Raw genomic sequence first — 19,884 nt, forward strand, 5'->3', positions numbered from 1 at the left:
GCATGCTCTACTGCTCCACCATCTTCTTCCCCCCGTCCTACTTCCATGCCATTTCCGGCGTTTCAATGAAACATCCCCTAGTGATAGTTTTAATACATGAATTGACATTCTAATGTATATTTTAATTCCTTTTGATGCCTAAGTTAAACTTTAATGTATGTTTTAATTCATTTTAATAGGTAACTTGAACTTCAATGTATGTTTTAATTATTTAATTTTGTTTGCTAATGGGCTCATAGTGAAATTTCTCTATTACGGATGGAACCATACTCCTCCTTGAAATATCCAAGTTTCCTCTTCTTTAGTAGCACAATGTAGAGTAATACAATGTAGAGTAATTGTACGAGTTTGACTAATATGAATTCTTCTTTAGTAGCACAATGTAGAGTAATTGTACGAGTTTGACTAATATGAATATAAAGATATGATGAAAAACGTTATGGAATTTCAAAGGAAGAAGCTCAATCTTTCACTCTAAAATACTTCTTGAGAGATTTTCATGGTTGAGAGTAAAGTCTTAGGATATTTAATAATAAATATTCATTAATTTTTTATAATAAATATTCATTAATTTTTTATAATAAATATTCATTAATTTTTTATAATAAATATTCATTAATTTTTTATAATAAATATTCATTAATTTTTCAATATATAATTTGGACTAAGTATTTATAACTTTTCCAACTCAAACTACCCGTTTTTTGTCCATCTACAATAGTAAATACTTTAATGATCGATCAATCGATCATAACAACTACTTTTCTATTAGAGAATGACTTATTAATCGATTAATCTTTGTCCATCTACAATAGTAAATACTTTAATGATCGATCAATCGATCATAACAACTACTTTTCTATTAGAGAATGACTTATTGATCGATAGATTAATCGATTAATATATTACCGTTGGTCCAAAAAAATTAAGTTAGGGAATGATCAATTTATTAAAATTCCCTCAAATTTGCAAAATTCTATCTGAACAATCAATCAAGTGAAATGATCGATTTTTCTATGTAAAATTTGCTTGAGTGGGAAGAATTGATTGATCGATAGATTAATCGATTAATATATTACCGTTGGTCCAAAAAAATTAAGTTAGGGAATGATCAATTTATTAAAATTCCCTCAAATTTGCAAAATTCTATCTGAACAATCAATCAAGTGAAATGACCGATTTTTCTATGTAAAATTTGCTTGAGTGGGAAGAATTGATTGATCAATCCAAAAGATATAATAGATCATGCTTTATAAGATGACATGACCATATTTTAGATGATCAATCAATCCAAATGAAATCATAAATCATGTTTTATAACATGAAATAACTATGTTATGGATGATGGATCAATAGACTTTGGTTGTTTGATCAGGCTTTATATGCATACTTTGGCATAATCAATCATTGGCAAAGGGTGATTGATCATTCCAATACCAGGTTAAACTGTATTGACTTTTAAAGCATATTGTTCTGGAAAATAAGGTTAAACTGTATTGACTTTTAAAACATATTGTTCTGGAAAATAAAAAAAATCATTGGCTTAAAATAATTTAAGTATACAAGCCTCTATTTATAATAGAAGAAACAAATAGAATCTAAATACAATTAAACGACCATCATCCCAATTATACCTAAAGTTAAATACTAAAATATAAGTCCAAAAATAATTGAACAGTTAAACATAAATAAAAATAAAAAACTAATATAATTATATCACATTTAAACTGAGACACTTATGTGGGACCTCATTCTCTATAAAACTTTCTTGTTGTAAGAGTTATGTAAGACTCTTCCATACATAAATAAAAGACTAATATAACTAAAACATATTTAAACTAATACACTTATGTGAGACCTCATTCTTGGTAAGACTTTCTTGTTGTGAGGGTTATGTAAAACTCTTCTATACAAAAAGATATAAAATCAAGTAACAAAGACACAAAATTTGAAAACAACATTGATGCAAGATATTACATATCTTGAATAAAAACATCATTGAATAATTAAGTTGAACAAAAATTCTCTCATTAGAAGACTACTAAAAACTCAAATTTTAAGAGAAAATGAAACTCAATTCATATAAGATAATAAGAGAGAAGATTGGAAAAAAGACAAAAATTTTGACAAAATTGACCTCTAATTCATCTAATATCAATATTTCTCAAAATATAATTTAGAATCACAAAGATTTATTTCTCAAGAATTTATAATAAAAAAACTTTAATTTGATATCCAATTTGACATAAAAAAATCATTTTTGAATATTTTATGACCTCTTATTTCTCTTCGTTTTATACACCATTTAATTTGTACTCCATTGTTCACATCTTCAAACCCATTGTCCTTTTGTGTTTACCTATATGTGATGGAGATAGTTATGAAAAATCATATAGTAATTAGTTAAAAATGACCTAACTTCCACCTATTATTTTAGGACAAACATGAAACTAACTTTAATATAACATTAGAATGGGTATCTTATAGGTCTCCACCCAAACCTTTCCACGAGTATGGGTGACAAAGAAGACCCCATACAAGGTGGAGTGTTAAGAACAATCCAAATGGGCTAAAGGGTTAAAAGGGACTATCTAAACAGTTACATGCTATGAATCCATTAACCCAACAATAACAAAAACATCCGTCAATGAAGAGAGAGAGAGAGATAGATGCATGTTGGAAATTTCTCTTCCTTTCATCCGCTATCCCAGAAAGTACACTCTCACGCCTGTACAAATTGAGCGACGAAAGAGAAGAGAGTAGGGGCGAAGAAAAGGCAATAAAAATTTGAGCACTTGATATATTAACATGATACGACACTTACCACGGCTGCCGTCACCGCCGACGCGAGCACTTCAGATCAATCACGATGACGCTAATGTTATCAGAACTCTTCCTTCCCAAAGCTAGGCGAGTGAGTAAAGCAGCCGCCAGGGAGGACCGTGAATGCGATGCCTGTGTATCACGGCTGCTGGCTGGTTCCGTCGCGCCCATGTTCAGGACGTCGACGGCAGAAGACGAGGGTCCGGCGTCGGTGAGGCACCGGCGGACGACGTTGCACGCCAACTCGTTTGACAGCACGTCCCACAGGCCGTCGCTGGCGAGAATGATGAACTCGTCGTCTGGAGTTCTCTCTGTGATATTCACCTCGGGTTCGGAAATAACGTAGGGCTTTAAATACTTGTCACCTGCAATCAAAGATAACGCAACAAATACTGGTTTAGGAATTCTTCCGCTAAAGAACAGAAAGAGTTTACACCAGTAACAGATGTAAACTTGTTCATCAACGCGGTTAGAGGTATATAACCTGAGTTCGAGGTATATAACCTGAGTTCGTTACACCGAAGAAAACCTACCTAGTGCTCTAGACATGGCCAGGATGCCTTGAACCCGAGCTCCGTTTAAGTAGATTACATGACCTCCAGCAGCTTCAATTCGTGCCAGTTCGTCTGGTCGGTCTGGCTGCAAATGTAACAAAAATAAAACTTCAGTAACAAAAGACAAGGAAGATAATGATTCAAGGTCCTTCGATTTAATGTAATCAAATAGAAAAACAAAAACCAGTATACTTTCAGATAGAACGGTAAACAGGAAAGTGTTATTGTTGCATAATAAATAAGATAGAACACTTGTAAGTTCTGGGTGAGTTAGTTAACCAACAATATTCTGGTCACCGTTTTCCGATGTTGACCAAACTTTACCTAACACGAACCGTTAAACAATACTTATCAGCAGTGCTCCCAAAGTAGTAAATGACTAGTCACCAACTGATTTGAGCTTGAAAATGAGAAATGATTCCTTCGACGGAAACAAGAAACTTCCCAAACCTCATTTAGTCTGATTTTTTTCTGTAAAAGTTGTTGGCCATCATATTTACCTTATGATCATCAGAGAGAGGGATAGCCCTCCCACCGCGGCTAAGCACCGCCCTCGAGTCTCCGCAGTTGGCAACCACGAGGCTATCCGGACTTACAACGGCCACCACAGCGGTAGAACCCACGATCTCCGACATGACCCCACTACGGTCGCACCCACAGTTGCCGGCGGTAGCCCCACAAGCGCATGAACCCAGCACCAGTTCGTCCATCCTCTCGAAGCTTCTCGCCATCGCTGCATTCCATACAACCGGTGTCATAGTGACGCCGGAATCCGTAAGTACACCCAACTCTTCCGCCATGAACACGTGCATCTGTTCCTTGCACAGCATCGCCACCTGCAAAAACTCTCATAAATACAAAAAAAAAAAAATCAAAATCTCCCTGCAACTGCCGAGCCTACTACCGGTGTTATGTGAAGGACGGACAGAGCCTGACAGCTATGGCAGTTTGACTGTTTTTGTTAATGGAATAACCGGCAATAATAGAGAGGCACAGTAAAGCACTCGGCGCCTAAAAGCCAATGACAGCTGATTCTCTCTGTCAGCCGTTCATCTGTGTGGGACCAATAAAGGTCGCACAGCTATAATAAGCAATCGTGATCAAGCTCTGTACTTGTATGTGGTGATTTTTACTACTTTTTACAGACCACTAAGAAAAAAAAAAAATCGATGTTTGTTCATAAATTAATTTGATGGACGCCTCGAAGACCGCCGGGATTTATAAACAACAGCAGACATCAGAGCACGTGTTAGGTCAGGCGACGGAACTCTTTTAACCTTTCTTACACAATCATATTTATTTCGAAGAAAACTACGTTTATTCTGTCCAGAGTCTTGTATTAAAAAAATCATGCTAAGTCCAAAAAATAAAGGCGAGACTAATCTCTCGTTCTGATCCTATCTCGCAGTACACCAAAACTTCTCATGAGGAAAAGAACTGTTAAAAGAAGGAAACTAAATGCATGCGTACGAGAAAAAGGAAATTAAAGGAAGCAAATTTTTTTTTTCATGTCGGACAAAATGAAAAACGGTTTTACATCGACCAGAGAGCCTGAGAGAGACGAGCACTTACGTGTGCGCCACCGTGGCCATCGAAGACGCCGAAGAAATGCATAGGAAAACACGGGTCCCTGTCCATGCTACGGAGAAAATCCGTTCCCACGGACACGGCGTCCTCCATATCGCGCGATCGACCGGAAAGCGACACCACACCGTAAGCAGCAGACAGATCGAACACCGGAGGCTGACTTGAAGTGGTTCTCACCAAGAGATTCTCTGGCGCGGCGCTCTCTGATCCACCAGGCGTAGCAGAAGACGAGGATCCGTCGGTCCGGTTCCGCTTCACCCCGCCCGGGCGATCCGATTCATACCTCCACCTTTCACCGCTCCAGTTCTCCACGAGCTCCAACCCGGCCCTGCGCACCTCAATCCGGCGGCGACGCGCCTCGCGGCATTTCTCGGGCGAGCTGTCGTCCCGTGCCATGTTCACGCAAATCTCAGCCATGGATGAGAGGAGGAAGCGGTGGAGAGGGAGGCAGAAGCCACCGTGGAGTTTGTAAGCTGATCCTCGAGCATCTCCGACGAGGAGTCTAAAAGAAGCGTTAAATGGACGGTTCGGCTGGGGTTTTATAGGGGTTGAGCGACATGTGTTTGGTTGCGATGATCTTTTGTTCGTAGGAGCTGCAGGGGCAGCTTCAGGTCAGCTGCCCTGCCTGCCCGAGCTGCCCTCACCGACCATATCAAACGGAAAAGACGCCACGTAGAGCTGGTGACGCAGAGGATCTCATGCGTTGCTTTTGCATCCTTCTCTCTCTTAGTCAATTTACCGTATCGTGATATTTTGATGAACGTCTCTTTTCGTACTCGGGAAACAGCTTTTTTTTTAATACCCAGTTTAGTCAATTACATAAATCATCTTAATTCCATCTTCTAATCATTAAATTAGTGCATTTATTTTCATTTATAATATTTTATATTTTTATATTTATTTTTAATATCACGTCTCGGAAATTTCAATATCTCCCGATAAGAAATAAAATATCGCCTAATATTTCAAATCGATGCGCCGCTCTCTCTCGGCTTCGAGGTCAGTTGAGTCGTCAAAAGGAGCAAAATCCTCCCTATTGCCCTTTTCTCATTTCCCCAAACAACACGTGTCACCCGTCGCGCCAACTCCGACCCCTGACCCTTTTCCCAGCGAAGAGACGTGGGCCACTAAGTCTCTACGTGGACCAATGGAATTACTACACTTAAATACGGCCACCTGCTGAGTGGCCCCACTATGGTGATGCCCCGGTCTACGCAGTTGTCCGCCGAATTTTCTGTCCTCGCGTCTTATCGTATAACACGTGGCGAGCAATGGCCGGGCCAGCGACAAGATGAGTTGATAGAGGGGCCTCGCCGCTGTGGAAGGGTAGTTTGGAATCTCGAGACTGGAGAAAGGTGGACACGTGGACGGTGTTGCCTCTCCCTTTACTTTTTCCCTATCTCTACCAAATCTCTTTCCTTCTCCCATGCCCCCAAGTTGCTATTCCACATTTTTCTTTGTCTTTGAGCTATTGGGTTTCCTCTGTTTGTTTATTAATAGATATTATTATAAATTATTTGTGTTGTTGCAATTATGGAGTTGCCTAAATATGCAATTGGGTTGGATTTGATTGAAACCAACTTTGCTTGATGGTGTTGATTGTTTTGTAGGCCAGGAACTTTATCTTTTGGATTAATTTTACAATTAGATGATGGGATATTTTAATTTTTAGGAAGGAATTATAAAAATTATAAAAATATTATAGATATAAAGGGTATTCATTTTTAGAATATGCTAAGGAGGGCCAATGAAAGTTCGGAGTGTTAGAAGATGGGTTCAAACTCATATGACTAAGGAAGACTTATACGTCCAAGAGTGTTAGAAGATGGGTTCAAACTCATATGACCAAGGAAGACTCATATATCCAATAGAGGTAGCATGATGGTAAATAAAAAGTTATATCATAAAGATGATATTGATATAATTAGTTTAAATTTATTGTCTTTTATTTACAAACTATGGTGAAGGGTATAATTATAATTTTATTATTTTATTCATCTATAAATAGAGCTTTAGGGGGAGGGTTTGGACACAAGTCTATAACCTCATTCTTCCTCCTATTTTCTCTCCAACATGCCTTCTCTCCCTTTCTCTATGGTGTAATCCATGGAGTACTAAAAATCAACATAGAATCGGAGTATTGATTTTCTGTTTCATCTCTTTCTTCTCTCTCTTTTACTCTGAAATCATTTTTTTCTTCTTTAGAGACATCTACCATGATAAATTTAACACCTTACGACAACTTCAATGGTCATCGTCCCTATATCGTTTAGACTTTCCTAGAGGAGCAATCAGCAAAGACACTCATCATGCAACTCGAAGCTTATGGTTGAGAACAAGATCTGCACCCTCAAAATCATTGTCAGTGGGACTACTTCGGTTTTGATCTGAAAGATGCATTCATCTGTTGGAAGATGGGCTCAAACGCACACATCCAAGGAGAAGGCTCATACGTCCAAGAGAGGTGACATCATGGTAAATAAGAAAACTTCTCACAAAAATAGCACAAGGATGTAATTAGTCAAGGAAGAACATGTTTACTTATGTCATTTCTTATATAAAACTTGAAGCCCTAAGGGCATTATAAGCATTGTAATATCCTCTCAAAAACTATAAATAGATGGCTTTGGTTTGGGGTAGAGTATTCAAACTCTCTCCCCTTCTCTTAATTCATCCAAGCTCTCTCTTAGCCTAAAGGCTCTCTCTCTCTCTCTTCTATTTTCTTCTTCTTTTCTTCTCCTCCTCTTCTCTTAATTTGCTCAAGGTTCTAATCAATGGATCCTAAATTCAACATAGTATTAGAGTGGGGAAAGATCTGAGATGGAAAAGGACAAGAATATGGAGAAGAAGGGGAGGAGGAAGAAGAAGAAAAAGTAAAACAAAAGGAAACAAAAGGAGTTTCTAGTTTTTCCTTTAGTCTTCTTTCCCAATTCATGTTTTTATTGGATTTTTAACTATCTTACTGTATGTTTCATATAGAAAATTATATTCTGTTGGAAATATATTTGAGTCTAGTTTCCAACTAAAAAGTAATCGTTGAAATCAGATATTTCTAAAAAAAGAAATCGACATCTGAAGCAGCCAAGGTCAAGCACAGAAAAGTTTCGTGTATCAGCATAAAGTTTCAACTTTCGAACCATTTTATGCCTTCAAGAACAAGACTTCACATGGAGAATTATACGTCAAAAGAAATATTTTTAAGTCTATTTTCTTACCTATTAAACCAATTCTCAATCCGAGTTTTTTATATGAAAATATTTATTTCGGAAGAGTCAATAGTCATGCTAACCAAAGGATAAAGAGTACTCAGTTTAGCTAGATTATAGAATCCGAAATATATCAGATTATTTATCTTAAAAGAAGTATATTTTATGAAGAAAAATTACACTTGGATGAAAGTTATTTAATTCTAGTTTCTGAAGGAGAAAATTTTATATCATTCTGATCTATATTTAAGGAGATATTCGCATTGGAAGAATCAAAGGTCATATTGGTATTTTGTTGCATGCGAAAATCCAAATTTAAGCCAATTTTTTTGCTTCATTTTTTGAATTACTGTTATTGATAAAAAAATATCAGGAAAATATCTCATGATCTACCCTTGAAATTTTTTGTTTGTTAACTTACAATATCAGAAATAAAATATCTTTAGAAGATTATCTTACTTTCAGAAACTTTCCTTAATTTATTTGTAGAAGAAGTGTTCCTATTATGAATTATGAAACTTTATGGCCAACCACGAATTTTGTGAGATTTTGTTGGTGATTTGGAAATATTACAAGAATCTAATTCGAAATCCTTGAGTATGAAAGCAAGGAAAGATTGATTTTTTGATAAGTCGTGCCATAATACAAGGGAAAGTTTTCTTATCTATATTTGGAAGTAGCTGATTTTATGAAAGATCTTCTCAAGATCATGATTTGGTGGTTAATTTGATTATCATCCTTTTAATTAAGAGATATATGACTTTTGTCCAGCCAAGAGTTTTCTTTAGTTAAGTGCATGATTAATTGACTAAAGTCAATAATTGAGCTCAAGTTGAAATTGAAAGATTGGACTCGAATTCTCCCTTAAGTCGAGTTAGTTCAAGTTATCACTTACTTGGGCTCTTTGATTTGGTTTGGTTCTTCTTAAACAAATTATTCCAATTGATATTTAAACTATTGTGAGGTAATTATTACTAGCCTCCTTAATTAGTGGATGAAAAATTGAGATGAAAAATTGACACATTTGTAACAAGTTGGGTGTTTCTTCTGTTCTCTCACTCCCAGATTGAGAGGGAGTGTTGGAAGATGGGCTCGAACCCACAAGACCAAGAAAAGTCCACACATCCAAAGAGAAGGCCCACATGTCCAAGAAAGGTGGCATCATGGTAAATAAAATAACTTCTCATAAAGGTGGCACATTGATATAATTAGTCAAAGGAGGAACATGTCTACTTCTGTCTTTTCTTATGTAAAACTTGTAGCCCTAAGGGCATTATGGATATTATAATATTCACTTAAAAATTATAAATAGAGGCCCAGAGCATTCAAACTCTCTCCTTTTTCTCTTAATTCGTCTGACCTCTCTCACTTTCTCTGGCATTTCATCTTCACAAATAAATTACTCGGCACCTACGCCTCCACCTTTGAGTCTGGCGGCGGATGCGGCGTTGCTTTTCGGAACATCGCGTTTGGCTGCGAGAACAACAACTATGCTCTGATTTCTTCTGTCTGAATGATTTGGCATTCTTGAATTCCATTGATTGCTTGCTGACTAATCTCTCTTCTGCAAATAACTTCGGCGCCAAACTTGTCATCGCTTCTAACATCAGGACATCTTGCCGGTATTGCCCTCCAATATTCACTGGCATTTCCATCTTGTAATATGCCCGCCATTACTTTGTTTATTGTCGTTGCTCTGTTATTGTCTCTACCAACCTTACTACTCTCGAGCCGATCTACTTTTTGGAAAATCATCCGAGATTGTCCCTTACAACCCGTCCGGTCTCTGCTCAATCAAGAAAGTTGTTGGTTTCGGAAAATTTTCCCCACTAGTTCAGCTATAAATCCGATTTTCTATCATCCCAAGCAGAAGTTTCGCATTGCTTCTCTGCTGGTGCTACAGTCACATTGGCATCACGATGAAGACGAAGCTACGTTTTTGTTTCTGATTCTCCGGGATTTTCTGCTATCTTCATATGTTTATTTTCATAGTTGTCATCGTTATCTACTGGATCGTTTCTGATGTTTGTTTCGGAAACTCCTCCTTCACTGGGTCGTTTCCTTGCGCCCTCTTTGGGTTTTTGCTTGATTCCCGATGTTGTGTCTTATTTCGAAAAATCCTCGGGTTTGTCTTTATCGCTAGCATGGTTGCCACTTCGGGAGGACAAAAACAATAAGAGGTTGATCCCGCCGAGTTTAAATTTAATCTGCTATTTCTATTTGTGGTTGTTCTTTCGACTCATCTCGTTGCTATCGAGTTGACTCTACTAAATCAACTCGGACCTAAGTGTTTTGGTTCCGCCCGGTTTAACTAAAGCCATTTCTTGGGTTAACCCGAGTCAACTTGAAACGAGTCAACACCATACTATTTGTTGTTCTTCCAGGTTTAACGGAGTCAACTCGTTCTGGGTCAACCTGACTCGGCCATCTCAACCCAGTCTCCTTACTCGATGTGACCCATTTATTGACTTAGATTATTATCTTGAATTTTTGGTTGCTTATTACTCGGTTCCTTATTAAAGGACGGACTCTCGGAGGATTATTTCATGTATCCTTATTAAAAACTTTCATTATTTGGACAATGGCTAATAGCCGTTGCTGCTATTGTATCTCTCTAACTAAGATATTATTATTGAAGGACTTTTCGATTGTTAATTGTTGTCAGCATTGGTTATTCCGATGAAGAAAACACATAGAGGCCCGAACATATTATTTTCCGGTGATTCCCCATTACGCTCTTATTATTTGTTAAAATCACTTTTGACCAATACATATAGTAGACCCACTACCTGCAAATAATAGGAGGGTGCCCAACTTCCAGTATGAGTCAAGTCTATTATTCGCCCAAGAGGTATTTTTTTTTAGCGACCCTTAGAAAATAAGTAGATTTTGTGCCCCACTATTGGGCTACTTTTTCGCCTTTGAAATTGAGCGAAGAATATTTCGGACTATGACCATTTTTTTCTGGAGTAGTTTTGTCATATAGGCAGGAGTGATTTTTTTTGTCTCACTCTTATATTATTCTAAATGGGTATCTTGGTAAAGAACAAAGAGATCACCAACTTGAGGGAGAGTGTTGGAATATATGATGGACTGCTATTTTATACAATAAGATTTTATCCACCATTTACAACAAGCTCGACATTTATGATGTTCTCTCACTCCCAGCTTGAGGGGGAGGGTTAGAAGATGGGCTCAAGCCCACACAACCAAGGAAGGCCCAGATATCCAAGAGATGTGTGTTGAAGTTTTTCACAGCCCTAAAGACTCCTGGATTTCATTAGTCAAAGACAGATTATTCATTATTCGTCCAATCCCACAAGGGAAGTTTCATGGCAATACTTGTGTATGTTGATAACATGGTTTTGGCAGGTAACAATCTGCAACAAATTGAATATGTGAAACAGTTATTATCTAAGCAGTTCAAACTTAAGGATCTTGGTCAACTCAAATACTTCTTGGGCATAAAAGTAGCAAGGTCTTCAAATGGGATTTCAATCTCCCAAATGAAATATACCTTGGAGATATTAAAAGATGTTGGACTTCTAGGAGCGAAACCTATAAGGTTCCCAATGGATCAAAAGTTGGCTCTTACCCAATCTAATGGAGAACTCCCAAACGATCTTTCATCATACAGGCGTCTTGTGGGAAGATTGATATACTTGACCATTACTAGGCCTGATCTGGTCTACGTCGTCCATGTTTTAAGCTAATTAATGAAAAAACCACACACACCATACCTTGAGGCATCACATAGAGTCCTTAGATACTTGAAACAAACACCAAGACAGGGTATTCTGTTATCCTCGCAAGTACACTCCAATTAAATGCATTTTTTATGCAGATTGGGCTCGATGTAAGGACATAAGAAAGTCAGTAATAGGGTTTTGTATATTTCTTGGACAATCACCCATTTCTTGGAAAACAAAGAAGCAAATAACGGTGGCTCGATCAATTGTGAGGCAAAGTATCGTTCTATAGCTACTACATGTTGCGAAATTACTTGGTTGAAGAATGTTTTGAAGGACTTGAAAAATCATACACACTCAATCGGTCATATTGTATTGTGACAACCAAACTGCTACACACATCACCTCAAATCAGGTCTTTCATGAGCAAACCAAACACATTTAAAATTAATTGTCACTTAGTTCATAAAAAGATTCAAGCAAATATGATTAAGACAACACATATACGAACTAACAAACAAACCACAGACTTACTCACAAATGCATTAAGTTCATCCCAATCTGATAATGTATCCATAAGCGGGACAATAACAATTTATTAACAAGCATCTCGTCTTTCCAACTCTGGTCCCGAGCTCAAGGCTCGAAGTCCTCTGCTTGACTGCTCGTTGATCTGGTCTTCCTTCCTCTCTCCGATGAGTTCCCTCATCTGAATCTCTCCCGATCCATTTGTCTTGTGTGTCGTAGCTCCGCCAGCAGAGGCTGGTGCTGATCCTCATCTCTCTTTCTGTATTCCACTATTCCACCGATATCCGTGTCAATGTTCTTGCGGGTGCCTTCGTTACATAGACACTACTCAAAATATGGGTGCTTGAAAAAGACAAACTTGAATTCTGTTTGACGGAGTGCCTTTAACTGCCAAAAAATACCATCTCTTTGTTGACCGTTTTGTTCATTTACATTCAATTTGTTGTCCCTGAAGGATCTCTACACTCTAGGATTGTAGCATTTGACCCAAAAATGGCATTTCAATCTAAATCTTCTTTCTTTTTCTTTTTTTTTTGGGTGTTCTGAGAGTATGTCGTTTGCTCAAATATGAACTGGAATTCATGGAGGCTCTTTGATGATGCTTAACATGGAATGCTGTAAAATGGCATTCGCTTGTCATCTTTGTTACAATTTGTTAGTTGAAAGATAAATTTATCATCTATATATGGCTGAATCAAGAAGAAATTTTGGACTCTCTAGGAAAGCTGAACCGTTTGTACTCTCTGTCTTAAGTGAATGTGATATTGTGCTGAAACTTGAAGAGAGGAAGCACAAACATGGGTGAGATTCCTGCAGAAGCCTGTTCTTGAGCTTCAAAATTAAGCTTGAATAAGGAAGAAGGAAATAGTGATTATGCCAATCTTTGACTAGAAGTTGTTGATAGACCAAGCTTCTGCATTTTTCAATGTCACAGGTTGTAAGGCTTCAGGACTAAATGATGAATGAGGAGAAATCAAGAGCCATTGGATGGCTCTGGCTGTGGAGATTTGGCGGTGGTCTCTACCATCCACTGTGCTATTTGCATTCCTTGTCCGATGCATGGTGTATCACTATATCCTTATTCTGGTCTTCTCACCCTCCAATGTATGGTGTGACTATGAGGCTCAGCACCACTGGATGGAGATCACCATCCACACACCTGCCATTAATTGGTATAACAATACAAGCACCAAACCCCCTATCCTACTGGGGCCTTAAGTATCCTCTTCTCACTGCCTACCAGAGTTGGGCCCTTGGTCTCTTCCTCCATTATTTCCATCCTCCCTCTGTTGTTCTTGTTTCTTCTAGAGGCCTCCGAGTCATCTCTTGGGTAAGACCAACTTATATTTTCCTCCCTTCCCATGCTGTCGTCTTGTTTTGAGTTTTTCCTGATTCCGCGCTGCTTCCTTCTCTGTTTGGCAGGAAGCTTCCATATGTTTTGTTGTCAAATGCCCTGAAATACGATAAAATACCCATTCATGACTCTTTACATAACAAACTGTAGAAAGGTAACCAGGCTACATTCTGAAGGGGCTAAGCTTTTGGATCCTAACAAGATGGAGATCTGCATGTTTTACAGTTTGGGATGATTCGCATGATGCATACAACAATATCCTTTGAAATAATTAAAAAAAAAAATGATAGCTGACCTGAGCTAGGAATGCTAGGAGTGTTTGAATCTTTCAGTGCTTACTGACATAATTGCCAAATTGAAGTAGCTTAGAAGCAAGGAAAGAACCTGATAAAAAAGTGTTTATTGTCATCAAGGGATAGTAACAATATCTTGGTCCAGTTAAAAATTGTGGAAACAGTTCACTGGCATCAATTCACTTTCCAGCTTTCAAGTACAGGTCCTAAGCTCAAAATAAGAAGTTGTCGCATCAAGCCGACTCACAACATCACTAGTTGTTACATCACATGAGAAATTCTAGTACCAGTGAGCAAGTTCTGGCTCAGATTTGCTTTTCTGCATGGGCCACTCTCCATCAATCACAAGGATACAGGAATCACTCTAAATTGGTGCAAAACAACCAGCTCCTCTACTCTTGTTATCCAAAAAAACGCCAAAACTGAATTCTGCAATACTAATATGGCTAGTATATGGCTTTGAAGGTTCAAAAGTCAGCATTCAAGTGTTAAGCATGTTCGACGGTTGATAGTTGCATCCTTCTAAATAGTTGAATACACTTGTAATAAATATTGCAATAAGAATAAAGAAGTTTGGAAAAAGATAAACCAAGATTCAAAGGATCTTTTTTATCTTTTCTGTTCCAGCAGAGCTGCCTAATAACATCCACTGTTTCACATTGGTATAACCAAAAATAGTAACAAACTGAGAAAAACAAAGGATCATCATGAAGGCCTCAAAGAGAAAAGGATATTTCTCTGGAGGCTTCAAGGACAAGTAAATGATATGAAGCGCAATGGACAACAACACAGGAAAGACTATCAACCATTTCCATTTCATAAGGCCTCCTTTTGCATATGGTCTGCCTTGGGGCGTATGAAACAGCAGCAGAAAAAGAGCAAGTAGTGCTATGTATGGCACAATCAGTTGATCTCGGCAAAGAAGAGGGAACATTGAGAACAATGCATAGTAAATTAACCATTTGAAGATGACTGGCTCCTCCAGTGCTAGAAGGCTTGCGGGTAATAGAGGCAACAGAATAGACTTCTCATGTACTGGAAAATTTGACACAAACAAGAGTAAGCTTGGTACCGTGCATTCACAATATCAAATTTTTATTTCTCAAGAAGCCAAAAGTTCATCAAAGATTACCTTGATATGAGAAAAGGTAGAACGAAAATGAACTATTTAACAAGGCATAGAGGAAGCCTCTATCACTTGGAGCCCTTATTTGCTGACCCATTGATGGAAGAACTCCTAATAATGTGGCACCAAAGCTAAGCAATTTCAAAGACTGAGTTGTGAAAAGTCTCTTCCACTTTATAAATATCGATGTACTACACCAAAAGTTGGCAACGTAGTCTTCATAGATCCCCCTTTCAAAAGGAGCCAGCCGAGAGAGAACCTACAACAACCACCACAAGAAGACAAGACACCAACACTAAATAAAGCCTGATTTAGAATACAAAACCTTTGGTTTTGCCAGCAATGACAAATTCAATAGTTTTGCGTAAACCTAGCATAATTGAATATTACAATTTAGCAAGTGCAAGAGATATATACCTCCATTACTGCCTCTACTGAAGATAAATATGGCCACCAGATAACAGCAAACGTCATCACTACCATAATCCCCAATTTCAAGACCTCAAGAAGGGGATGTCTCCGTTTGAGACACTTACCAAGAAGATGTGCAAAGAAGGCTGGAGCAAAATAGGCACTCATCTGCCAGAATAAGAGAAACCATCGATTTGCATTATCAAAACTAGTAACAAACATAAAGCATACTTATTTAATTGGCTGAAAAGACCCTCAATCTAATAGACAAATTTCAGAAGTACCTTCAATTACAAATAACTTGAGTAAATCAGGAAAAGAATTGAAATGACCTGTTTGTGATTAAGTGCAAGACTGAATAAGACAGCAGCAAAAAGGTCATGCTTAGCGAGAATAGCCTCAACAGCTCCAAGTGTAAATCCCAGGCTAATACAATTGTACTGAACAAGTAAACCAGTAAAGAATTTTCAATATTTTTGTTTCTTTTCCAAATTAGACTGATGCCACACAAGATTGATAAAGAGACCCTGACTCACCTGAAAATGACCATGATCAATCACAATGAGAGCAGGGTTAAGCAGAACCATGGTGAGCAACCAGAGTGAAGCATCCTTCTTGCCACGATGAACACAATAGACAAAAATGAAACAGATGGCTGCTGGAAAGAATACCAGTGCATCTGACAACAAAACAGTCCACCTCATCAGAAGCTTCCTGCCACACAGGGAAGGAAACAACACGGAATCAGGAAAAAACTCAAAAGAAGACAACAGCAAGGGAAGGGAGGAAAATATAAGTTGGTCTTACCCAAGAGATGACTCGTGGCCTCTAGAAGAAACAAGAGCAACAGAGGGAGGATGGAAATAATGGAGGAAGAGACCATGGGCCCAACTCTGGTAGGCAGTGAGAGGCGGATAATCAAGGCCCCAGTAGGATAGGGGGTTGGTGCTTGTATTCTGATACCAATTAATGGCAGGTGTGTGGATGGTGATCTCCATCCAATGGCGCTGAGCCTCATAGTCACCATACATTGGAGGGTGAGAAGCACCAGAATAAGGATGTAGTGATACCATGATTCGGACAAGAAATGCAAATAGCACAATGGATGAAAGAGACCTCCGCCAGTCCATCTCCACAGTCAGCCATCCAATGGCTCTTGATTTCTCCTCTTTCATCTTTTAGTCCTGAAGCCCTACAAGATTTATGCTTTGGTGTTGTTGATTTTGTTCCTCCTGTGACATTGCAAAATGCAGAAGCTTCATCTAACAATAACTTCTAGTCAAAGATTCTATAATCACTTCTTCCTTATTCAAGCTTAATTTTGAAGATCAAGAACAGGCTTCTGCAGGAATCTTAATACCGTAAAAGACTTCTATTTCCAAACAGAAGATTCAAAGGTTGGGGTGTTCCAGTGGAAAAGAGAGAGATATTCTCAGACATGGAGTTCTATTGCTATTGTAATTCACTGGAACACCATTACTAGTGTCATATAACTTAACTGCTGTATCATTTTATTAATGTCATCAGCCAAGATTAACATATTCAATTTTCTATAGAAAGTAACAAATAATCTATAAATCCCTAAGATAAAAGCCTAATATGTGAAAAGAATTTCATAAGCATTCGTGACAGTTTCTGTCTAACAAGTTAAAATTCCTTATAAATCCTGGGTACATACAAAAACCAACAAAGTCAAATTAGTGGCAAACATGCTTCCTGAATTCGCCAATCTTCCCATATTAACATGTCATGGGAGACCCCCCTGTTTGATCCACAAGAAATAACAAACAATTTGCATAGAAGTGATGCCCAAATTAGTTTTATTATAAACTAGTTAAAAAATTTATTATAACTAATTTTCCTATATAACATGGTTTGATGACTTGGTTTTTTTTTTCCTGCATTATATATATATGGCTTAACGAACCTTCCCATATATGAGGGAATTCAGTCACCAGTGACCACAAGTGCTGTTCCATGGATGTTTCCTCTAGGTGAATCAATGTCTCTTTAAGATGATCATTTACTCTGTTATATTAGTACTAACCATGAAAATTACAATGCAATCTAACTAGATTCTCCTGGGCATTTCCTTCTATTAATTTCTAATCTGCACAAATCTCCAATTGTTATCCATAAATTTTCCTTTTTAATTTGAATCGTAAGCTACTATATAACTTCATAATAAGAAGTAACAGAAGCAACAACAAGCCACAGATACCTTCAACAGCTCACCCATGTAACTAAGCATCTAACTGTTAATAAGCATACTGGTTCCAATTGATTAAACTAAGTCAGACTTCTTGAAGATAAACCCTATAAAGTTGGCATCTTTGATATCAACATCTGCACAGACACAGGATACACAAATTACTCAAGCAGCTAAAAATTAAAGCCAAGCAATTTCTCGAACTAATGAAACCAATAGCATTTTCAACTAACTGACATCCAACTAATGAAACCAATAGCATTTTCAACTGACTCATATCCAACTAATGAAACCAATAGCAGATCTTCAGCTCTTTCATTTAGGTAGAGCTTCCTGCCCACATTAGCCATTTTTGATATGGTGGTACACAATTGCCAGCATAATAATGGATGAGAGAATTATCTTTCTTAATGTTTCTGATATTAAATCTCTCATCAAGTTGTAAATTTGCAGGTCTTAAAATAAAAAGCTCCATTTATCAATGCCAAAATTGTCATCACTATAAAGCAAAAGAAAAACATTTAAACTTTCATTTGAGCTACCAATATATTATATTTGAACCATATGGAGAATCTGTTCCACATTTCCTTTGATATAGATATCATGTTCCTTGAGTAATTCTTTTACAGATTCTTTTTTTTTTTTTTAAGGGGGGGGGGGGGGATACAATGTTTTTATCTAGTTCAATACAACTGGAGGGCCATTTTTAGTCACAAATGAAAGCTACTCAAACTGATGAAATCTGAACAGAGAAGCTTCGAAATAGAAGCTGAAAAAAATGTGCGATGTTAAATAAAAAAAGAAATACCTAGCTGTAGGAAACATCTCAAATGACTATTCACTACATTAATATCAACCGCCAATCCACTAAACACCAAACCGATCTCCATCCACCATTACTGACAAACAACAACTTGAAAACTCGTACATAAAACAGAAAGGAATATGAAATAAAAACGAATGATTGCATGCAGTAAGATAGAAACGCAATTTATCGAACCGGTAAGAAACACCTCAAATGATCATCCTCAATCCGAATACTTGAGACGTACCCTTCAAGATCTATTTCCCCTTAAAAAAACAGGATAACCCTCTAATTAAACCCTAAATAAAAATACCCTTCACTTCTGCATTTGGGACGTCCTCTTCTATTTGAGATTATTCGTGTATGCTAGACTCCTTTCCATAACAACATAAGATTAAACTCTCAAGAGGATCTAACCCATCTACTTAAAGAGGGCGGTAGATTCCCTTTTCTGACAAAAATTCGAAGGAGATAATGTTCGAATAGACTGAAAAATCGAGAGGATTACTCATTTTCGGAACTTACCCGTCTCCTTATTCTCCTTCTCCTTCTCCTCCTTTCTTCTCTCCTTGTCCTTCGTCGCCCTCTTTTCCCTTTCGTATTCTCCACTGGCTTTCTGCTGAATCCCTTTCGTATACACCCGACTTTCCCTATTTCTTATTTACCCTTTCTTTCCCAAAATTCCAAAATTGCCCCACCTCTGTTCTTTTATTTCCTCGGTTATTTTCTGACAATGTCCATTCAATTATTCCTCAGCGTCTTTTTCCTTCTTACAGAGAACGAGAATCGGACGGGGGCGGGAAGCCCCTCCGCCGTCGCGTTGCCGGTGGAAGGAGGAGGGCTTCCCCTATCTTTTCTTATTTCTAGCATCCTCTGCAATTTACAGAGGATGCAGAGGAAGGAGAAGGCGAGCGGGGAAGACCCTTCCCCTGCTTTCACCAGACCTTTCCGCACGGAAACACCGGGCAAGGGCGGGGGAAGTGCCTTCCCTCCGGATGCCGATGGCTGGAGGTGAAGGCCCTCCCCTTCTTGTTTGCCTTCCAGGGAGGCGGTATTGAGTGAAAGTGAATTCACTTTCATTATGGAAAGTGGCCCCAAAAGCGTTGGTGCGTTGTGTAAGTGGGGAGTGAAAGTGAATTCACTCCATGAGACCAGTGAATTCACTTTCACTCGTCATTTCACTCGACGCTCGGCGCTCGACGGTTTCACTCTTCTGGTTCTCGCTCTCTGCTCTCCTCTTTTCTCTATTTTTTCATCATCCATCAAATTCTTCAGTAGTAACTACCAACCCTCAGCTCT

The 19,884-nt window shown here is 38.0% G+C and overlaps 2 protein-coding genes across 7 annotated transcripts; both read right to left on the reverse strand.

The window, feature by feature from the left end:
* Positions 1 to 2,480: 2,480 nt before the first annotated feature.
* Positions 2,481 to 5,456, reverse strand: LOC137939111 (probable protein phosphatase 2C 68). 2 transcript variants are annotated; one of them, XM_068784302.1, is made up of 5 exons: positions 4,950 to 5,456; positions 3,878 to 4,213; positions 3,357 to 3,462; positions 2,825 to 3,188; positions 2,481 to 2,728 (listed from the first exon to the last, which is right to left on the reverse strand). In XM_068784302.1, the coding sequence occupies exons 1-4, from the start codon at positions 5,379 to 5,381 to the stop codon at positions 2,836 to 2,838; spliced, it is 1,227 nt and encodes a 408-aa protein (XP_068640403.1). In that variant the 5' UTR covers positions 5,382 to 5,456; the 3' UTR covers positions 2,481 to 2,728; positions 2,825 to 2,835. The 2 variants fall into 2 exon arrangements, with proteins under 2 accessions (XP_068640403.1, XP_068640402.1); XM_068784301.1 differs by having other exon boundaries at positions 2,481 to 3,188.
* Positions 5,457 to 12,518: 7,062 nt separating this feature from the next.
* LOC137938714 (probable dolichyl pyrophosphate Man9GlcNAc2 alpha-1,3-glucosyltransferase) lies at positions 12,519 to 19,597 on the reverse strand. Of its 5 annotated transcripts, XR_011109902.1 has the most exons (10): positions 19,111 to 19,597; positions 17,793 to 17,917; positions 16,379 to 16,803; positions 16,108 to 16,285; positions 15,904 to 16,011; positions 15,578 to 15,739; positions 15,167 to 15,419; positions 14,841 to 15,069; positions 14,037 to 14,125; positions 12,519 to 13,840 (listed from the first exon to the last, which is right to left on the reverse strand). XR_011109902.1 is itself a non-coding variant. In XM_068783723.1 (8 exons), exons 3-8 carry the CDS (start codon positions 16,744 to 16,746, stop codon positions 14,630 to 14,632), a joined length of 1,509 nt encoding a protein of 502 aa, XP_068639824.1. In that variant the 5' UTR covers positions 16,747 to 16,803; positions 17,807 to 17,917; positions 19,111 to 19,597; the 3' UTR covers positions 14,037 to 14,629. The 5 variants fall into 5 exon arrangements, 4 of the variants coding, with proteins under 4 accessions (XP_068639824.1, XP_068639821.1, XP_068639822.1 ...); XM_068783723.1 differs by lacking the exon at positions 12,519 to 13,840 and having other exon boundaries at positions 14,037 to 15,069; positions 17,807 to 17,917; XM_068783720.1 differs by lacking the exon at positions 12,519 to 13,840 and having other exon boundaries at positions 14,037 to 15,069.
* Between the last annotated feature and the right edge of the window lie 287 nt (positions 19,598 to 19,884).

Source organism: Aristolochia californica, unplaced genomic scaffold, assembly GCF_029961685.1.
Source record: "Aristolochia californica isolate CCGP_79_NKW_82.1479 unplaced genomic scaffold, dmAriCali1.0.hap1 SCAF_8, whole genome shotgun sequence".
Lineage (NCBI taxonomy): Eukaryota > Viridiplantae > Streptophyta > Magnoliopsida > Piperales > Aristolochiaceae > Aristolochia > Aristolochia californica.

What these genes read in the sequence shown, in the direction of transcription:
- LOC137939111 (XM_068784302.1), bottom strand. Translation starts at nt 5,381, where the DNA reads ATGGCTGAGATTTGCGTGAACATGGCACGGGACGACAGCTCGCCCGAG. An exon ending in ATGGCCACGGTGGCGCACAC is followed by an intron (nt 4,214 to 4,949) that starts GTAAGTGCTCGT and finishes GAGTTTTTGCAG; the next exon opens with GTGGCGATGCTGTGCAAGGA. An exon ending in GGCCATGTCTAGAGCACTAG is followed by an intron (nt 3,189 to 3,356) that starts GTAGGTTTTCTT and finishes CTTTGATTGCAG; the next exon opens with GTGACAAGTATTTAAAGCCC.
- LOC137938714 (XM_068783724.1), bottom strand. Translation starts at nt 16,746, where the DNA reads ATGAAAGAGGAGAAATCAAGAGCCATTGGATGGCTGACTGTGGAGATG. An exon ending in GGCCACGAGTCATCTCTTGG is followed by an intron (nt 16,286 to 16,378) that starts GTAAGACCAACT and finishes CCTGTGTGGCAG; the next exon opens with GAAGCTTCTGATGAGGTGGA. An exon ending in TTGATCATGGTCATTTTCAG is followed by an intron (nt 16,012 to 16,107) that starts GTGAGTCAGGGT and finishes TTACTTGTTCAG; the next exon opens with TACAATTGTATTAGCCTGGG.